General features: G+C 52.2%; 1 protein-coding gene across 10 annotated transcripts in view; it reads right to left on the bottom strand.

The window, feature by feature from the left end:
• Window positions 1-428: 428 nt before the first annotated feature.
• The window catches only part of CHFR (checkpoint with forkhead and ring finger domains), a 36142-nt gene continuing 20566 nt past the window's right edge, over window positions 429-16004 (bottom strand). For 5 of the 10 annotated variants that reach the window (XM_033219995.1, XM_033219987.1, XM_033219992.1 and 2 more), the window contains 9 exons: window positions 15657-15819; window positions 12482-12624; window positions 10710-10829; window positions 7968-8051; window positions 7410-7480; window positions 6503-6590; window positions 4879-4986; window positions 3114-3186; window positions 429-1699 (listed from right to left, as the gene is read on the bottom strand). In XM_033219995.1, coding sequence (XP_033075886.1) covers window positions 1657-1699; window positions 3114-3186; window positions 4879-4986; window positions 6503-6590; window positions 7410-7480; window positions 7968-8051; window positions 10710-10829; window positions 12482-12624; window positions 15657-15819 — 893 coding nt within the window. In that variant the 3' untranslated portion in view covers window positions 429-1656. Of the gene's footprint in view, window positions 1700-3034; window positions 3187-3245; window positions 3333-4878; window positions 4987-6502; window positions 6591-7409; window positions 7481-7967; window positions 8052-10709; window positions 10830-12481; window positions 12625-15656; window positions 15820-16004 lie in introns of all 10 variants that reach the window. The other 5 variants (XR_004439473.1, XM_033219988.1, XM_033219989.1 and 2 more) reach the window with 5 other exon arrangements.

Here is a 16004-nt window from a genome sequence, read left to right as displayed (position 1 = left end):
TCACCCCTGCACTAACTAGGTACCTCCCCTCTCAGCCTCGCCCCTGCACAAACTCGGGACCTCCCCTCTCGGCCCCGCCCCTGCACAAACTCGGGACCTCCCCTCTTAGCCTCGCCCCTGCACAAACTTGGGGTCTCTGCATGGCGGCTTTATGTGGTGCTCAGCTGAAGACAAAGCCTCTACACTGGATGAACAGGTTGTGGTTTCCCAGCACTGGCCAAATGAAGAGACCTGAGCAGGTTTCACAGGATGCTCGGACTTCAGGCCGCAACCTCAGGTCAGGCGTGACTCCATGGAGACACTGAGGGACAGCAGGCGACAGAGTAACCATCACTAGCAGTGAGGTGCTTGGAGCTCACTCTGCATAGGGCCTGCCTCCCTCGCATGGAGAAGTGAGGCAGCCCCACACACGAGCCCAACACGAGAGGGGAGGAGCAAAGGTGGCTCATTTATTAGAATATGCAAAAGAGAGGTCTTTCCTCCACAAACGCAGAGATACAGAGTGCTGCTTCTCAGTTCCTATCAAGAGCAAGTCAACAGTTGAAAACTATTCCTGAGAAGAAGCAAAAAAGTTACCAGTTTGCAAACAAGGATAACAGGTGATTTCAACAAAAGATAAAAAACTTTTTTTTCCAAAAATCAAAATTTCAAGTATTATTCCAGCTGACATGGCAAACCTAGCACAGGCGGAAGCCAAGGTGCCCCTCAGGCTCTGTAGGGTCTTGGAGGAAGGGCCCGGGCAGCATGAGGGAGCAGCGCGTCCTGGGCCCTGCGTCCAGCCCCGGGCTCGGGGCCGTGAAGGGAGCCACGCGTCCTGGGCCCTGCGTCCACCCCCGGGCTCGGGCCATGAAGGGAGCCACGCGTCCTGAGCCCTGCATCCACCCACGGGCTCAGGCCGTGAAGGGAGCGGCGCGTCCTGGGCCCTGCGTCCAGCTCCAGGTTCAGGGCCGTGGTCACCCACAGGTTAGCAAGGAGCGACTAACTTGACAGCCATGTCGAGGGTTAGCAGTTTTGGACACTGGAAGTTTTTTTTCAATAAACAGAAGCATATGCTTATTCTTTCAAATACCATACTATACCCAATTTTAGTCAATTTGTAAATTATAAATTATATTATTTGTGCTACAGTTTGTGATATTTAAATCTTATTAGAAGATAAGCACCAAACCTATTAAAATAAAAAATATATAAAATGCTGTGGTTTTCCCAACAGCAGAATATTGTGTACATCCTGTAGGCTGTAAACTTACGCTCCCTTCTCCTGAAACAATGTTTTTGATAAACTTTCCCCTTTCTCCCTTGAAACTCTTCCTGAAAACAGATTTCTGCTTTACCTGTAGTTACGGAAAACATACAAAAGAGCAAAACTGCCCCTCGGCGGGACAGCTGCGTGTCATGGAAAGGCTTCGTCTCTGCTGCTCACGCCACCACAAGCCCCACCCAGCACTCAGCAGGAGGGCGGGCTGTGGCCCCCAGGGCTCTGGGGAGGGTCTCACTCAGAGGGTGAAGCTCACAGAAGAGTCCCCCCAGAGCACCTGCCGGAGACCCTGCGTCCCTCAGGGGGCCGTGAAAACGCCCTGACATGTTTGTCTCTGTATTTTAAAAACACGCTCTCTTCGCCTTCAGTGCTGAAAGCTGCTCGGGGCCTCTGGATGCTTAGTTTTTGAACCTTGTCTGTTCACAGATATGATTGAATTTCCTGCAGGGAGAAAATGGCCAAATTACACAAAAGAGCATCAGAGAAGCATTCAAATAAATTACACAAGAGAGCACTGGAGAGGCATCCAAGTAAACCCATTCTGAAACCATACACAGAAAGAGCTACCTGAGAAAGAGCGTGTGTGCTTTCTACAAAATCAAAGCAACTAACCCCCGAAGGTAAACTTCTTTTTCCCTTTTAAAATTTTGAAACGGAAGTGAAACATCTGGCCACGCACAGTGGTTCATGTCTGTAATCCCAGCACTTTGGGAGGCCAAGGTGGGTAGATCACTTGAGGTCAGGAGTTCGAGACCAGCCTGGCCAACATGGTGAAACCTCGTCTCTACTAAAACTACAAAAAAAATTTAGCCTAATGTGGAGGTGGGTGCCTGTAGTCCCAGCTACTCAGGAGGCTGAGGCAGGAGAATCGCTTCAACCCGGGAGGCGGGGTTGCAGTGAGCTGAGATCGCACCACTGCACTCCAGCCTGGGAGACAGAGCGAGACTCCATTTCAAAAAAAAAAGAAAGAACTGTAAACATCTTAGATAATTTTTTAAGAGAAGAGAATAAAAGCTGCATCTCCTCGGGCATCCCTGTGGCATCTGCTGACAGGGCTGAGGCAGACACGCCAAGCTGGAAGGCCTGTGGCCACCTTTCCTCTCCACAGACCGTGGGCAAGGAGGACCAGCATGGCTCTGCTCTCCTGATGCACATTTCTACTGAAAATTGTCTGCCAGTCAACAGTGAAATCTTTTTTTGTAACAACATGGTCTCTTCCACGTGCTGTTTGTGCTCAAACACAAAGCAAGGTTTGTATTCCACAAAATCCCTGCGAGGGAGGCACCTTTATCTGAGTCCTCGCAGCATCTCGTCCTGACGGCACTGTCTCCATCACTTCTACCTGAACTCCTTGGCCACAGGAGTGATTTACACAATCACCTAACCTAAGAGATGCTTCCTGACCTACACCTCCCCAGGGCAACGCAGATGGCGCCGTGAACCTCCTTTAGGACGCTGGGAAAGACACCACGTGAGGGTGACAATGTGACAGCGATCACAAATGCCTGCTCACAGTACGGATGAGAACCCAGCTGCGCAGCGCTACGCCGGGGGGCCTGAGGCCCTCAGTGACTACAGCCTCCGACTTAGAAATGGCCTGAAACGGTGGGGTGTGCCCCGGGTGCCTCAGACAACAGATAAACCAACTCCAGACAGGAAGACACAGAGGCGGAAGATGGAAATAAGACTGCATGAAATGAAGGGATAAAGGAAGAGCAGAATTTCGAAAGGAAGATGCAGTTCCTAAAGGACGCAACCTGAGAGCAGGATAACGACCATATCAGCGTATTTGTAAGCAGGCGGTGAACGCATTCATCACCCTGCGGCGGACGCCTGTGCCCCCAGCTGCACTCACATGGCGTGGTGAGCTTTCACCTGAGTGCGGCAGTTACGGCCCCAGTAGCAGTCAGGACGGGATGTTACAGCCACTGGAAAAACAGAAGGGTTACGCATCTATGAGATGTACTGCACACACCCACTCAACTACCTGAATTTCAGCAGAGACCCAAAGACAGACGTTGCGGCGGACACGCACAGCCTCTGGTCCCTCCAGAACTAGTTTCCTTGGACCGTTCTGAGATTTCAGGAAAGGAAACACATGTTTAACTAAAAACCCAATTGAGGGTCAGGTGCGGTGGTTCACGCCCGTAATCCCAGCACTTTGGGAGGAGAGGCAGGTGAATCAACTGAGGTCAGGAGTTCAAAATCAGCCTGATCAACATGGTGAAACTCTGTCTCTACTAAAAACACAAAAAATTTGCCAGGTGTGGTGGTGGGCACCTGTAATCCCAGCTACTTGGAAGGCTGAGGCAGGAGAATCACTTGAACCCGGGAGAGGGAGGTTGCAGTGAACCAAGATTGCGCCACTGAACTTCAGCCTGGGCAACACAGTAAGACTCTGTCTCAAAGATAAATAAATAAAATAAATAAAAATTAAAAAATAAAAACCCAATTAAGGAAATAAAATTACCCCAGCTTTTTTTTTTTTTTTTTTTTTTGAGACGGAGTCTTGCTCTGTCGCCCAGGTTGGAGTGCAGTGGCACCATCTCAGCTCACTGCAAGCTCCGCCTCCCGGGTTCACGCCATTCTCCTGCCTCAGCCTCCCGAGTGGCTGGGACTACAGGCGCCCGCCACCTCGCCCGGCTAGTTTTTTGTATTTTTTAGTGGAGACGGGGTTTCACCGTGTTCGCCAGGATGGTCTCGATCTCCCGACCTCGTGATCCGCCCGTCTCGGCCTCCCAAAGTGCTGGGATTACAGGCTTGAGCCACCGCGCCTGGCTACCCCAGCTTTCTATTGGATATCTTTACGACTCAGTTTTAGAAACCCATGTTACACTCATGAACAACTGCAAATAGACGCAGGGCGTAAGACAACCACGGCCCTGCATTGCTTGTCTGTCCTGCCGGCTCCTGACCGTGGCCAAATTCTGCTTAGAACACAGAGCAAAGTGCAAACAGGTTGTCTGCTAAGAAGAGAGTGCTGGCTGAGCGGGGTGGCTCATGCCTGTAATCCCAGCACTTTGGGAGGCCAAGGTCAAGAGTTCGAGACCAGCCTGGCCAACTCTACTAAAAACACAAAAAGTTAGCCGGGCATAGTGGAAGGTGCCTGGAATCCCAGCTACTCAGGAGGCTAAGGGAGAAGAGTCGCTTGAACCCAGGAGGCAGAGGTTGCGGTGAGCCGCGATTGTGCCACTGCACTATAGTCTGGGTGACAGAGCGAAACTCCATCTCAAAAAAAAAAAAAACAAAAAAAGAGTGTAGGCCGGGCGCAGTGGCTCAAGCCTGTAATCCCAGCACTTTGGGAGGCCGAGACGGGCGGATCACGAGGTCAGGAGATCGAGACCATCCTGGCTAACACGGTGAAACCCCGTCTCTACTAAAAATACAAAAACTAGCCGGGCGAGATGGCGGGCGCCTGTAGTCCCAGCTACTGGGGAGGCTGAGGCAGGAGAATGGCGTAAACCCGGGAGGCGGAGCTTGCAGTGAGCTGAGATCCGGCCACTGCACTCCAGCCTGGGCGACAGAGTGAGACTCCGCCTCAAAAAAAAAAAAAAAAAAAAAAAAAGAGTGTAGAAGCCAACCCAGACAGACCAAGAGCCGTGCGGGGTCGGGGTCCTCACCTGGCAACTCGGAAGCAGGAATGTTCCGCCGATACTGGTAGGTGAGCTCACGGAAGCTGCGCAGGCCACAGCAGTAACACAGCACGGTGTTCCCCGTGACCCTGTAATCTGGAACAAACACAGCCTCATGCAGACACAGCCGGTTACCCAGCAACGCCACCTTCCCGACAGCAGCACACAGACCTCACAGCAGCGGGAAACGAACGCGCTGACCATAAATGGGGTGAAGACAACGGGCTACACCATCAGAAAACAAGAACAAAGTCAACCTAGACAACAATTTCTTTCCTTTCTTTTTTTTGAGATGAAGTCTCACTCCGTCGCCCAGGCTGGAGGGCAGTGGCGCGATCTCGGCTCACTGCAAGCTCCGCCTCCCGGATTCACGCCATTCTCCTGCCTCAGCCTCCGGAGTAGCTGGGACTACAGGTGCCCACCGCCACGCCCGGCTAATTTTTTGCATTTTTAGTAGAGACGGGGTTTCACCGTGTTAGCCAGGATAGTCTCCATCTCCTGACCTCGTGATCCAGCCGCCTCAGCCTCCCAAAGTGCTGGGATTATAGGCGTGAGCCACCGCACCCAGTCCTACCAATTTATTTTCTTACAGCAAAATAATCCCACATGGATGTAACATTTACTTTATTTATTTATTTTTTTTGAGACCAAGTCTCGCTCTGTTGCCCAGGCTAGAGTGCAGTGGTGTACTCTCAGCTCACTGCAACCTCCGCCTCCTGGGTTCAACTGATCCTCCTGCCTCAGCCTCCTGAGTAACTGGGACTACAGGCATGCGCCACTGCACCCAGCTAATGTTTATATTTTTTCAGTAGAGTTGGGGCTTTACCACGTTGGCCAGGCTGGTTTCGACCTCCTGACCTCAGGCGATCTGCCCGCCTCGGCCTCCCAAAATGCTGGGATTACAGGTGTGAGCCACTGCACCTGGACCCACGTGGATATAAAATTTAAATATTAAAACTCCCAAAAAATTACTAAGAAGAAAATGAGAAAATTAGTTATTTCTAAGTATGTCTTGAACACCAAATTGCACAGAGGAAGGATTTGTACACTTGACAACAATTCAAACCTCAAAATGAAAATAAATACAACAAAAGTGAGCTACTACTACAGTGAAAACATTTGCAACACAAATCAAAATGTGCTATACCCTTAATTAACAAAGATATCGGCTGGGCGCAGTGGCTCACACCTGTAATCCCAGCACTTTGGGAGGCCAAGGCAGGTGGATCACAAGGTCAGGAGTTCAAGACCAGCCTGACCAACATGGCGAAACACTGTCTCTACTAAAAAAAAAAAAAAAAATTAGCCGGGTGTGGTGGTGGGCGCCTGTAATCCCAGCTACTCAGGAGGCTGAGGCAGGAGAATCGTTTGAACCCAGGAAGCGCAGGTGGCAGTGAGCTGAGATCACGCCCCTGCACTCCAGCCTGGGCAACAAGAGCAAAACTCCACCTCAAAAAACAAACAAACAAAAAACAACCCGAAAGCATCAGCATCTTTTTTCTTCTCTTCCAGGATGGGTGAAGGTCAGAGTTGTCACTGGGAGAGCAGACAGGCAGGTGCAGCCCTGGAAAGTCACACGCACCCTAGAGCAGGAGGCAAGAGAAGAACTCACCAGACAGCAGGAACACTCCCCGCTGGAGAGCCACCAGGCTCTCGGTCAACATGTTTTTCCATGTCAAACCTCTGGTTGCCAGATAATTCTGTCACGCAAAAAAAAAAAAGAGGAAATTCATTTAGAGGAAGAAACACTGAAATAACGAGATAGAAAACATTTCATAAAAGATCCCTGAAGGTGCGGAAAGCCAAAGCTCAGCCCCTTACGAGTGGCATTTGCAGAGGGCTGCACGTTCACAGCCTGCGGCACGAGAAGTCTTGTCCAAGAGCCTCCTGGAAGTCCCAAAAGGAAGGCTCGCTCTTGACCTTCCAGTGTAAGACTTATCAGAGGCTCTCAAAAGTTCTGCCAAGACCCTCACAGCCCAGGTGTGAATGAGACACGAAAGCCTGCCACAGTGCACACAGCCCCACAACGAGCCCAGTCTGTTTGACAAGAAAAGCTGAGGACTTGGCATCTGTTTTCCGTGCCCTTTAAATACACACGAGCTGTTGAGCTCCTTCTGTGGGCATCAAAGCAGAGTGTGGGACTGAGCGGGCACCCGCCAGGTGTGTCTGTGGCAAGCGTCAAGGCCCCACCACTGTGTGTGCTCTCGGCAAGAGGGCAGATGCGCACGTTATACACAGAAACCCTAGAAGCCGAGGTAGCTTCCTAGACGCAGGAAGGCAAATGGCCGGAAGAGAAAGGGACCAGAGAAAAGGCCCTGGTCCCAGGCAGCACTTCCAAGCTCCTCCCGAGAGCTGCAGGAGGCGGCTCCTGTGGATTGGTGGCAGGAGGCACAAAAAGAAAACACCTATTTTTGGAATGCGGGAAAAACAGATAAATACCAACGGAATGCAGAGAACCAGCTGGCTGCACCAGTGAGAAAACGCGGCTCCCGGCTCCCCAGCCCGCGGCGGGTCCGTACCTTCAGGATGTCTGACTCGTAGCTGTTGTTGTTCAGCACGCCGTCCAGACACTTGTCACCCAGGTTGAGCTCTGCCGAGATGAAGGTGCAATGTTACCTGTTTATAAAGACGTCGCAGGAAAGCACTGTCTGCCCCACACTGAGGATAAACACATTTCTTTTCATTACAGATTCTAGAAGGAATAAGAAGTTCAGTGATAACACTCAGTTTTAAACAGAGAACAAGCAGAAATGATTTCCATTCCACTCCCTCCTTATAAGATCAGCTCTCGAGTCGCCCCAGCACCTGGTCTGGTATCGTGACACCAGAACCCTGCAGCAAGGATTCCGTCCTGGGAGTATTTCCCCTAATCCTTCCATTAAGGCTTGATTTTGAGCCAACACGAATCTGACACACCTCTGCAGATCAGCAGGAAAATGTCACCATCTGATGACATGACCAACCGTGGCCTCACCCCTGTAAACATCAGGCTATGGCCCCCACCATCCCCTGCCCTCAAGTTCACCAAGAGAACATGCAAAGCTCAAAGCCACTAGGGCCTGAAGAGCCGGTATTACCACAGAACGGGGCCAGGCAGCCGAAGCAGCCGGTGCGGGTACAGCCCCAGTACAGATGGCAGAAAGGCTGCAGGCAGACGGCACCTGTGGAGAGAGGACACTCGTTACCCGCACCCAGTGCTGAGGCCTGTCTCTGACACAATTCATCAGCACCAGGCTCAGGAGCTCAACTCGCTTTGGAAACATTGTTCAGGAGGAGTCTCATGGAACTCAGGGCAGGGCCACATCCCAGGACTGTGATGACAAGTTGTAGCCCTGAAAAAAGGCCAGGTTCATGTTTTCTGGTTTTTTATTTTTTAGAGATGGAGTCTCACTCTGTTGCCCAGGCTGGAGCACAGTGGCACAATCAGCTCACTGCGACCTCCGCCTCCTGGGCTCAAGGGATCCACTCACCTCAGTCTCCCAAGTAACTAGGACTATAGGTGCATGCCACCATACCCGGCTAATTTGTTTTTTATTTTTGTAGAGACAGGGTCTCACCATGTTGCCCAGGGTGCTTTCAAACTCTTGGCTTCAAGCGATCCTCCCACCTCAGCCTCTCAAAGTGCTGGTATTAGGCTCTCAAAGTGCTGGTATTAGGGCATGAGGCACTGTACCCGGCCCCAGACCCATATCGTTTCTTACACTGAACACCACATGCTCATCCCAGGGAAACAGTGAGAGCCACGAGAGAAAAAAATCTCACCTCCTCCATCCCCCTAACACAGCTTCGATGGGTCTCCTTCTAGCTCTGAACATGCAACATGCTTGCCCCCAACTGCACATACTTAGGTGGCTTTTTTTATTTTATTTTATTTTGAGACAGAGTCTTGCTCTGTGGCCTAGGCTGGAGTGCAGTGGTGCAATCTCGGCTCACTGCAACCTCTGCCTCCTGTGTTCAAGTGATTCTCCTGCCTCAGCCTCCCCAGTAGCTAGGATTACAGGCGCCCACCACAATTGGCTCATTTTTGCATTTTTAGTAGAAACGGGGTCTCACCGTGTTGGTCAGGCTGGTCTCAAACTCCTGACCTCAGGTGATCCACCTGCCTCGGCCTCCCAAAGTGCTGGGATTACAGGCGAGAGCCCCTGCGCCCAGTCTAGGTGGCCTTTTCCTACCTAGGTATTTTTTCATGTCGTCACCTTGGTTTTGTAGACGTTATTTATTTTTTGAGACAGAGTCTCGCTCTGTCGCCCAGGCTGGAGTGCAGTGGCACAATCTCGGCTCACTGCAAGCTCCGCCTCCCGGGTTCACGCCATTCTCCTGCCTCAGCCTCCCGAGTAGCTGGGACTACAGGCGCCGCCACCACGCCCAGCTAATTTTTTGTATTTTTAGTAGAGATGGGATTTCACCACGTTAGCCAGGATGGTCTTGATCTCCTGACCTCGTGATCCGCCTGCCTCAGCCTCCCAAAGGAAATTATTTTTAATTGTCTGATATTCTATACAATGGAAATCCCTAAAATATAATATTAGTTAAACCCTCGCTAAAATTCTCACAGGGTTGAGTCCTTAAGTCTTCTAACGCCTACGGCCACTTCACAAATGCCTCTGTATACGAAGCATTCTCTATGAAATTAGAGTCAAGAGCTTGGGTTCCTGGGGAAAAGCTGGCCCGAGCTGCCACCTGCTGACCACCATGTGTGTTAGGCACAGGGCGAGCTATTCTCAGCGGCTTCTCACCTGCCCTCCCGCGAGCAGCATCAGCAGTGGCCAATGCCTGCCGTGGACGACCCCGGAGGCAGTGACTGTCCAGGTCACCTCGCCGGGTGTGTCCCAACGCTGCAGGTCAGGCCCCACCCCTGCCAAGCCCAGTCTCAGGGTACAGCCCCCAGAAGTAACCTGTTTGGTTTCCTGAGTGCCCAGAACATTTTAAGTCATTCCAGACAGAACCAGTGCTGTGGCCGTGTGCTGCTCACGCAGGTTTTGGTGCACAGAGCAGCACGGGTGCGTGTGGCAGGAGCCAACTGTGCTGCTCAGCAGCGTATAAGGAGCTCTGACAAATTAGGAAGTCATTTAAAAAAAAGGCAAAGGACATAAACAGACATTTCTGCAGAAATAAATTAAAACAGCCATGAAATAAAGGACAGGCTCCGTTTTTAACAGTAAGAACTGTATGTGTGTGCATATATATATATATATGTTTTGTTTTGTTTTGAGACAGGATTTCCCTCTGTTGCCAAGGCTGGAGTACAGTGGCACGATCTCAGCTCACTGCAACCTCCTCCTCTCGGACTCAAGCCATCCTCTGGCCTCAGTCTCCCAAGTAGCTGGGATTACAGGTGTACACCATCATGTCTGGCTAATCTTTGTAATTTTTGTAGAGATGGGGTTTCACCATGTTGCCCAGGCTGGTCTGAAACTCCTGGACACAGAAAATCCATCTACTTTGGCCTCCCAAAGTGCTGGGATTACAGGCGTTAGCCACTGTGTCTGGCCAGAGTTGTATATTAAAGCACCAAAATTCATCTAGGAGGTTTAACAGTGACACATTATAAAGCAACCACAGTGCTGGCAGGAGATGGACACAGATCCAGGCTGAGCCCCTGTTGGATGGAGATGTGGCCTGTGAACGGGCAGTGCAACTAGCTGGTGGGAAAAGACGGATTATTCAATACGGTCACGTGGGGACAACAGATCACACAGATGGAAAAAAAGAAATGGCATCCTTACTTCATGGGGCACCCTAAGGCCAAACATCATTTTGAAACCTGAGCCCCGAAGGACAGAGGGAGCCCGCCTGCGTTCCGTGGCGCGGGCACTCACACTGCTGAGGGGCGACACGTGGGTCCTGCTCGCGCTCCGCTCTCCGGTCGGGCATGGGCTGGAAGCAGCAGGTGCACAGGGCGTGGCTTCCTTGCAGAGGGCACACGTAATCCTGGACTGCTGAAGCACACGCACATTCAGCGGGAGCACGTAGGACGCAGGGCAGAAAGACAGCAGGTTAGAGACGCCGCCCGGAAGCACAGTGAGGAGGTGCACCTGAGACAGCCGGGGAAGACATAGACCCACCCTGCTAAACCACCAGGGACCTTCTGCCACCCAAACTCGGGGAGTCCAAACGGATTAACAATCATGACTGGTTTAGCGACTGGAGCAAGATTTCAAAGATCTGTTGAAGGTTTTTCTTTTTTTTTTTTTTTAGACAGAGTCTTGCTCTATCACTCAGGCTGGGGTACAGTGGCGTGATCTCGGCTCACTGCAAGCTCCACCTCCCAGGTTCATGCCATTCTTCTGCCTCAGCCTCCCGAGTACCTGGGACTACAGGCGCCCGCCACCACGCCCGGCTAATTTTCTGTATTTTTAGTAGAGAAGGGGTTTCACCGTGGTAGCCAGGATGGTCTCGATCTCCTGACCTCGTGACCCGCCTGCCTCGGCCTCCCAAAGTGCTGGGATTACAGGCTTGAGCCACCGTGCCCGGCCGATCTGTTGAAGGTTTTCTACTATTTCCTATAAAGGGAGGATAGCCCCATAGAACCTATGATATAGAATAAAACAAGTTTTGTGTTCAATGTCCGCTCAGGTGAGAGAACAGCCATCTCTCAAATCAACAAAGGACAGGCTAGTTGCACAAGCCCAACTGATGCGGCAGCAGAAGTCTGCGCCCACCTGGCCAAGTTCCCTGGACACTCACCACCCACACAGGAAAGACCCTGCGAGGTCAACATGCTGGCCATGAGGACAGCAATTTCACCACCCAGGTTCACCGAGCGCCCACTGAGGGATCCAGGACCCCAGAGGGAGGCGCTGGTCCCACCATGCAAAGGAAGGAGTCTGTCCAGTGACCCAAACGGAGCTGCTGAGTGGCGGAGGCAAACCCAGGCTGGTGGACAGGCGTCCAGGTGGACACTGCTTTGTCTGTTTTGTCCACAGGTTCTACAAGAAGCCACTGAGAACACAGCACAAGGATGTGGCTCTGCATCCATCCCAGGCCAGTGGCCTCGTGATGTGCTCAGCCCTGACCCATGGCCAGGAAGCCAGGACCCAGAGGGCCATCTTCCCATTCTATGAGTCTGGAGTGAGCAGGGCGGAGAAGTGCAGCCTCCACACCCCCTGCCCAGCTCTCCTCTGCTTTCCTGGATGGCACCTGACACCCCTTGCAGGAAACAGGCACCTGACGGGAAAACATTTCGCATTAAGCCAACTCTGGAGACATCGCCACTGCTGAGGAGAAGCCCACCTCTTACTTGAGGGACAGATATACGATCATCACTTTGGGTCTGGCAAACCCACTGGGAGATGTGAGCTGCCCTGAGGCAGCGGCTGGGGAGGAGCCAAGTATTAAGGTCAGGGTTGTTAACTCCCAGGAGTGTTCAGGAGTGGCTACGAATTAACAGTTACTTATTGATTTCCCAACCCAAAATCAGTCACAAAAAGCAACGAACTGTGAGTGCAGGGAGACCACTGAGGCCAGGGCCCAAAGGGGGCAAGGGGTGCAGAGAGGAGGTGGGCAGAGTGTGGCCACGTGCACGTCAGCACCGGGCACAGCCACAAAGTGACTCGCGGGAAGGCTGAGGCCTAAGGGCGGCGTGGCTCACCTGTCGTGAGGCTGACGGACGTGGAGGGTACATCCCCCAGGGCCTGCGGGGCTCCTGGCTCACCCTCGGGTGCTGGGCAGTGGGGAGGCTGCGCCACCTGCCTTCTGTACTCAGGACACTGCCGGCACACAACGTACGGCTGGCTGCAAGGAAGCACATGGCCGAGCTGTGTGCAGGCCCCCAGCCTCTCTCAGGCAGGGGCGGTGCAACGCGGGTCCACAGCCGTCACAGCTCAGCTCCACCCTTGCTCAGCTGCTTGGTGTGAGGGGAAAGGCCAGGCCCCCTTCCTGCCCAGCACCGCAGTGTTCGAGGAGAGGGACCAGAACAGGAGTCACAGGGCGAGGATGCGCCGCTCTACATCCCCAGCTCAGCCCCCACGCTTTGGAGCGCCATCCCCGGGGCCACTCAGTCCCCACTGATGTGTGCTCCCAGGAGACGACGCCAGCGCAGGGCAAAGACCAGCACGTGCGAACACACCTCGTGCTCCTCAGGACGCCACCTACCCTCCCGTTAAAAGTAGAGCACGGTGGACAAAGTACTGGGAGTCACACCAGGAGCCTGCAAGGCCCCGAATCACTTGTCTTTTCTACACTTCCCTTGTACGTCCACAAACGAGCAGACAAAAATGTAAACTGTAAAAAAAGAACCTGTCGGAAAAAATACACGGGGCTCTCCTCTCCATCTGAAAGGCTTTTCTGCGCCTGACACCAAGGCCAGGGGCCAGTAAGGCCAGCGGGTAAGACCTGACCAGATTAAAAAACAAAGCACGGTGAAAAGACACGTATTTTTTCATAAGGAAAAAATGTAAGTGAAAATGAGATTACCTATTTCTCCTACTAAACTGGCAAAAAGAGCCCCTCGGGGAGACCTTGTAGAGTGCATTAGCCGCGCCCTTTCCCATTGGTGTGGGGATAACAAACTTATCAAACGTCTGTCCAGGCCCAATTCCAGTCACACTCTGTGACTCGACCGCTTCACGTCTAAATGTTGACGTCACTGCACGTGTGCACAAACACGAACGTAAGAAATGCACAGCAAGCGCTTCCCAGTTCAAATGCTGGGGACATTACCGAGCTGTATGTGCAGCCGAATCCCAGCTTCATAAAAATATTTGTTTCTCACGCCTGGAATCCCAGCACTTTGGGAGGTCGAGGTGGGCAGATCACGAGGTCAGGATATCAAGGCCATCCTGGCCAACGTGGTGAAACCTTGTCTCTACTAAAAATACAAAAAAAGGCCGGGCGCGGTGGCTCAAGCCTGTAATCCCAGCACTTTGGGAGGCCGAGACGGGCGGATCACGAGGTCAGGAGATCGAGACCATCCTGGCTAACACGGTGAAACCCCATCTCTACTAAAAAATACAAAAAACTAGCCGGCGAGGTAGCGGGTGCCTGTAGTCCCAGCTATTCGGGAGGCTGAGGCAGGAGAATGGCGTAAACCCGGAGGCGGAGTTTGCAGTGAGCTGAGATCCGGCCACTGCACTCCAGCCCGGGTGACAGAGCGAGACTCCGTCTCAAAAAAAAAAAAAAAAAAATACAAAAAATTAGTTGGGTGTGGTGGCAGGCGCCTGTTGTCCCAGCTACTCAAGAGGCTGAGGCAGGAGAATCACTTGAATCCAGGAGGCAGAGGTTGCAGTGAGCCGACATCGCGCGACTACACTCCAGCCTGGTGACAGAGCGAGACTCCGTCTCATAAATAAATAAATAAAATTCGTGCTATTGCACTTCAGCCTGGTCACAAGAGCGAAACTCCGTCTCAAAAAAAAAAACCTGTTAGTATATTACATTTCATTTTGTTAACGATTAGGACGCATGTACGAATAGCTGGGAAGATGCAGCAAAATCTTAACGCTAAGGTGGTTTTTGTTCCCTTCTTTTTTTTTTTTTTTTTTTTTTTTTTTGAGACGGAGTCTCGCTCTGCCGCCCAGGCTGGAGTGCAGTGGCCGGGTCTCAGCTCACTGCAAGCTCCGCCTCCCGGGTTTATGCCATTCTCCTGCCTCAGCCTCCCGAGTAGCTGGGACTACAGGCGCCTGCCACCTCGCCCGGCTAGTTTTTTGTATTTTTTTTTAGTAGAGACAGGGTTTCACCATGTTAGCCAGGAGGGTCTCCATCTCCTGACCTCGTGATCCGCCCGTCTCGGCCTCCCAAAGTGCTGGGATTACAGGCTTGAGCCACCGCGCCCGGCCTGTTCCCTTCTTTTTGCTTAACAGTCACATGTTAAACTTGGCAAAAGCAAACAAAGAGAAGTTTTGGGTTTTTTTTTATGTGTTCATTGTCTTTTTTTTTTTTTTTTTTTTGAGGCGGAGTCTCGCTCTGTCGCCCGGACTGGAGTGCAGTGGCCGGATCTCAGCTCACTGCAAGCTCCGCCTCCCGGGTTTTTACGCCATTCTCCTGCCTCAGCCTCCCGAGTAGCTGGGACTACAGGCGCCCGCCCCTCACCCGGCTAGTTTTTGTATTTTTTAGTAGAGACGGGGGTTTCACTGTGTTAGCCAGGATGGTCTCGATCTCCTGACCTCGTGATCCGCCCGTCTCGGCCTCCCAAAGTGCTGGGATTACAGGCTTGAGCCACCGCGCCCGGCCCATTGTCTTTTTAAATAGCATGGCCTTGACCCAACATTCAGACCCTGGACTTGTGCATTAGGAAACACCAACATGGCAGCCGATAAACAAGGTCTCTGAGGCTGGGACTGTCTGGTCCAGGTGATGGTGCCTCTTCTGTAATAACATCCTGACAAATGATAAACGTTGCAATTTATACTACAGGACTTTACAGTCACTAGATCAGCTACAAAGAATACATATGCTTATGTGGGAAAAAATAACATGGAATGAAGTCCCTCTGTCATAGCCAGAGATGCCAGACCATGACCAGTCGAAGCCAAGGGAAGGGTGTCGGCCAAGGGTGCAGATGTCCCGGCAGCCGCCTGCGGCTGGCGCTCTGCTGGCTACCCAACTACTCCCGTAAGTGTTCACCCAGTTCCTGCCATGCCCTCTCAGGGGAGGTGCTAATTCTATCCAACACCAGAAAACAAGCTGAAGCCATTTAAGACCTTGGCTGCTCAGGGGCAGAACCGGAACTCAGCACCCATGCTGTCCACCCAGTGGTGAGCTCTCGGTCCTGGTTCCGATGCTCCTCCAGCTCCCACGCTCTGCTCTGAGCCAGGCGCATGATTTACCTAATGTCTGAGGACTCACTGTCAACATCTGACAGCTCCAGCAGGTCCTCTGAACTCCCTTCTTCATCAGAAAAAGACCGCCTGACTTTGGGCTGCAGCATGTCTTGAGTGATTTTATTCCTGGCATCCATACTTTGCACATCTTCTTCACTGCGACTCTTGTCTAGAATTGAAAGAACACAGCACCATTGGCCAGCAGAGAGACATGACAGGCAGACACAGCTCACACTGCTGGGAGCTTGTGTGCACAGTGCTGTGGAAGAGGGGTCTGGGTGGACTGCCCTCACGTGCCTGGGTGCTGGTGGGTGGACCGCCCTCACGTGCCTGGGTGCTGGTGGGTGGACCGCC

The sequence above is a fragment of the Trachypithecus francoisi genome, unplaced genomic scaffold (genome assembly GCF_009764315.1).
Source record: "Trachypithecus francoisi isolate TF-2019V2 unplaced genomic scaffold, Tfra_2.0 Lachesis_group11, whole genome shotgun sequence".
NCBI classification, from domain to species: domain Eukaryota; kingdom Metazoa; phylum Chordata; class Mammalia; order Primates; family Cercopithecidae; genus Trachypithecus; species Trachypithecus francoisi.
This window is presented reverse-complemented; position numbering and strand designations above follow the sequence as displayed.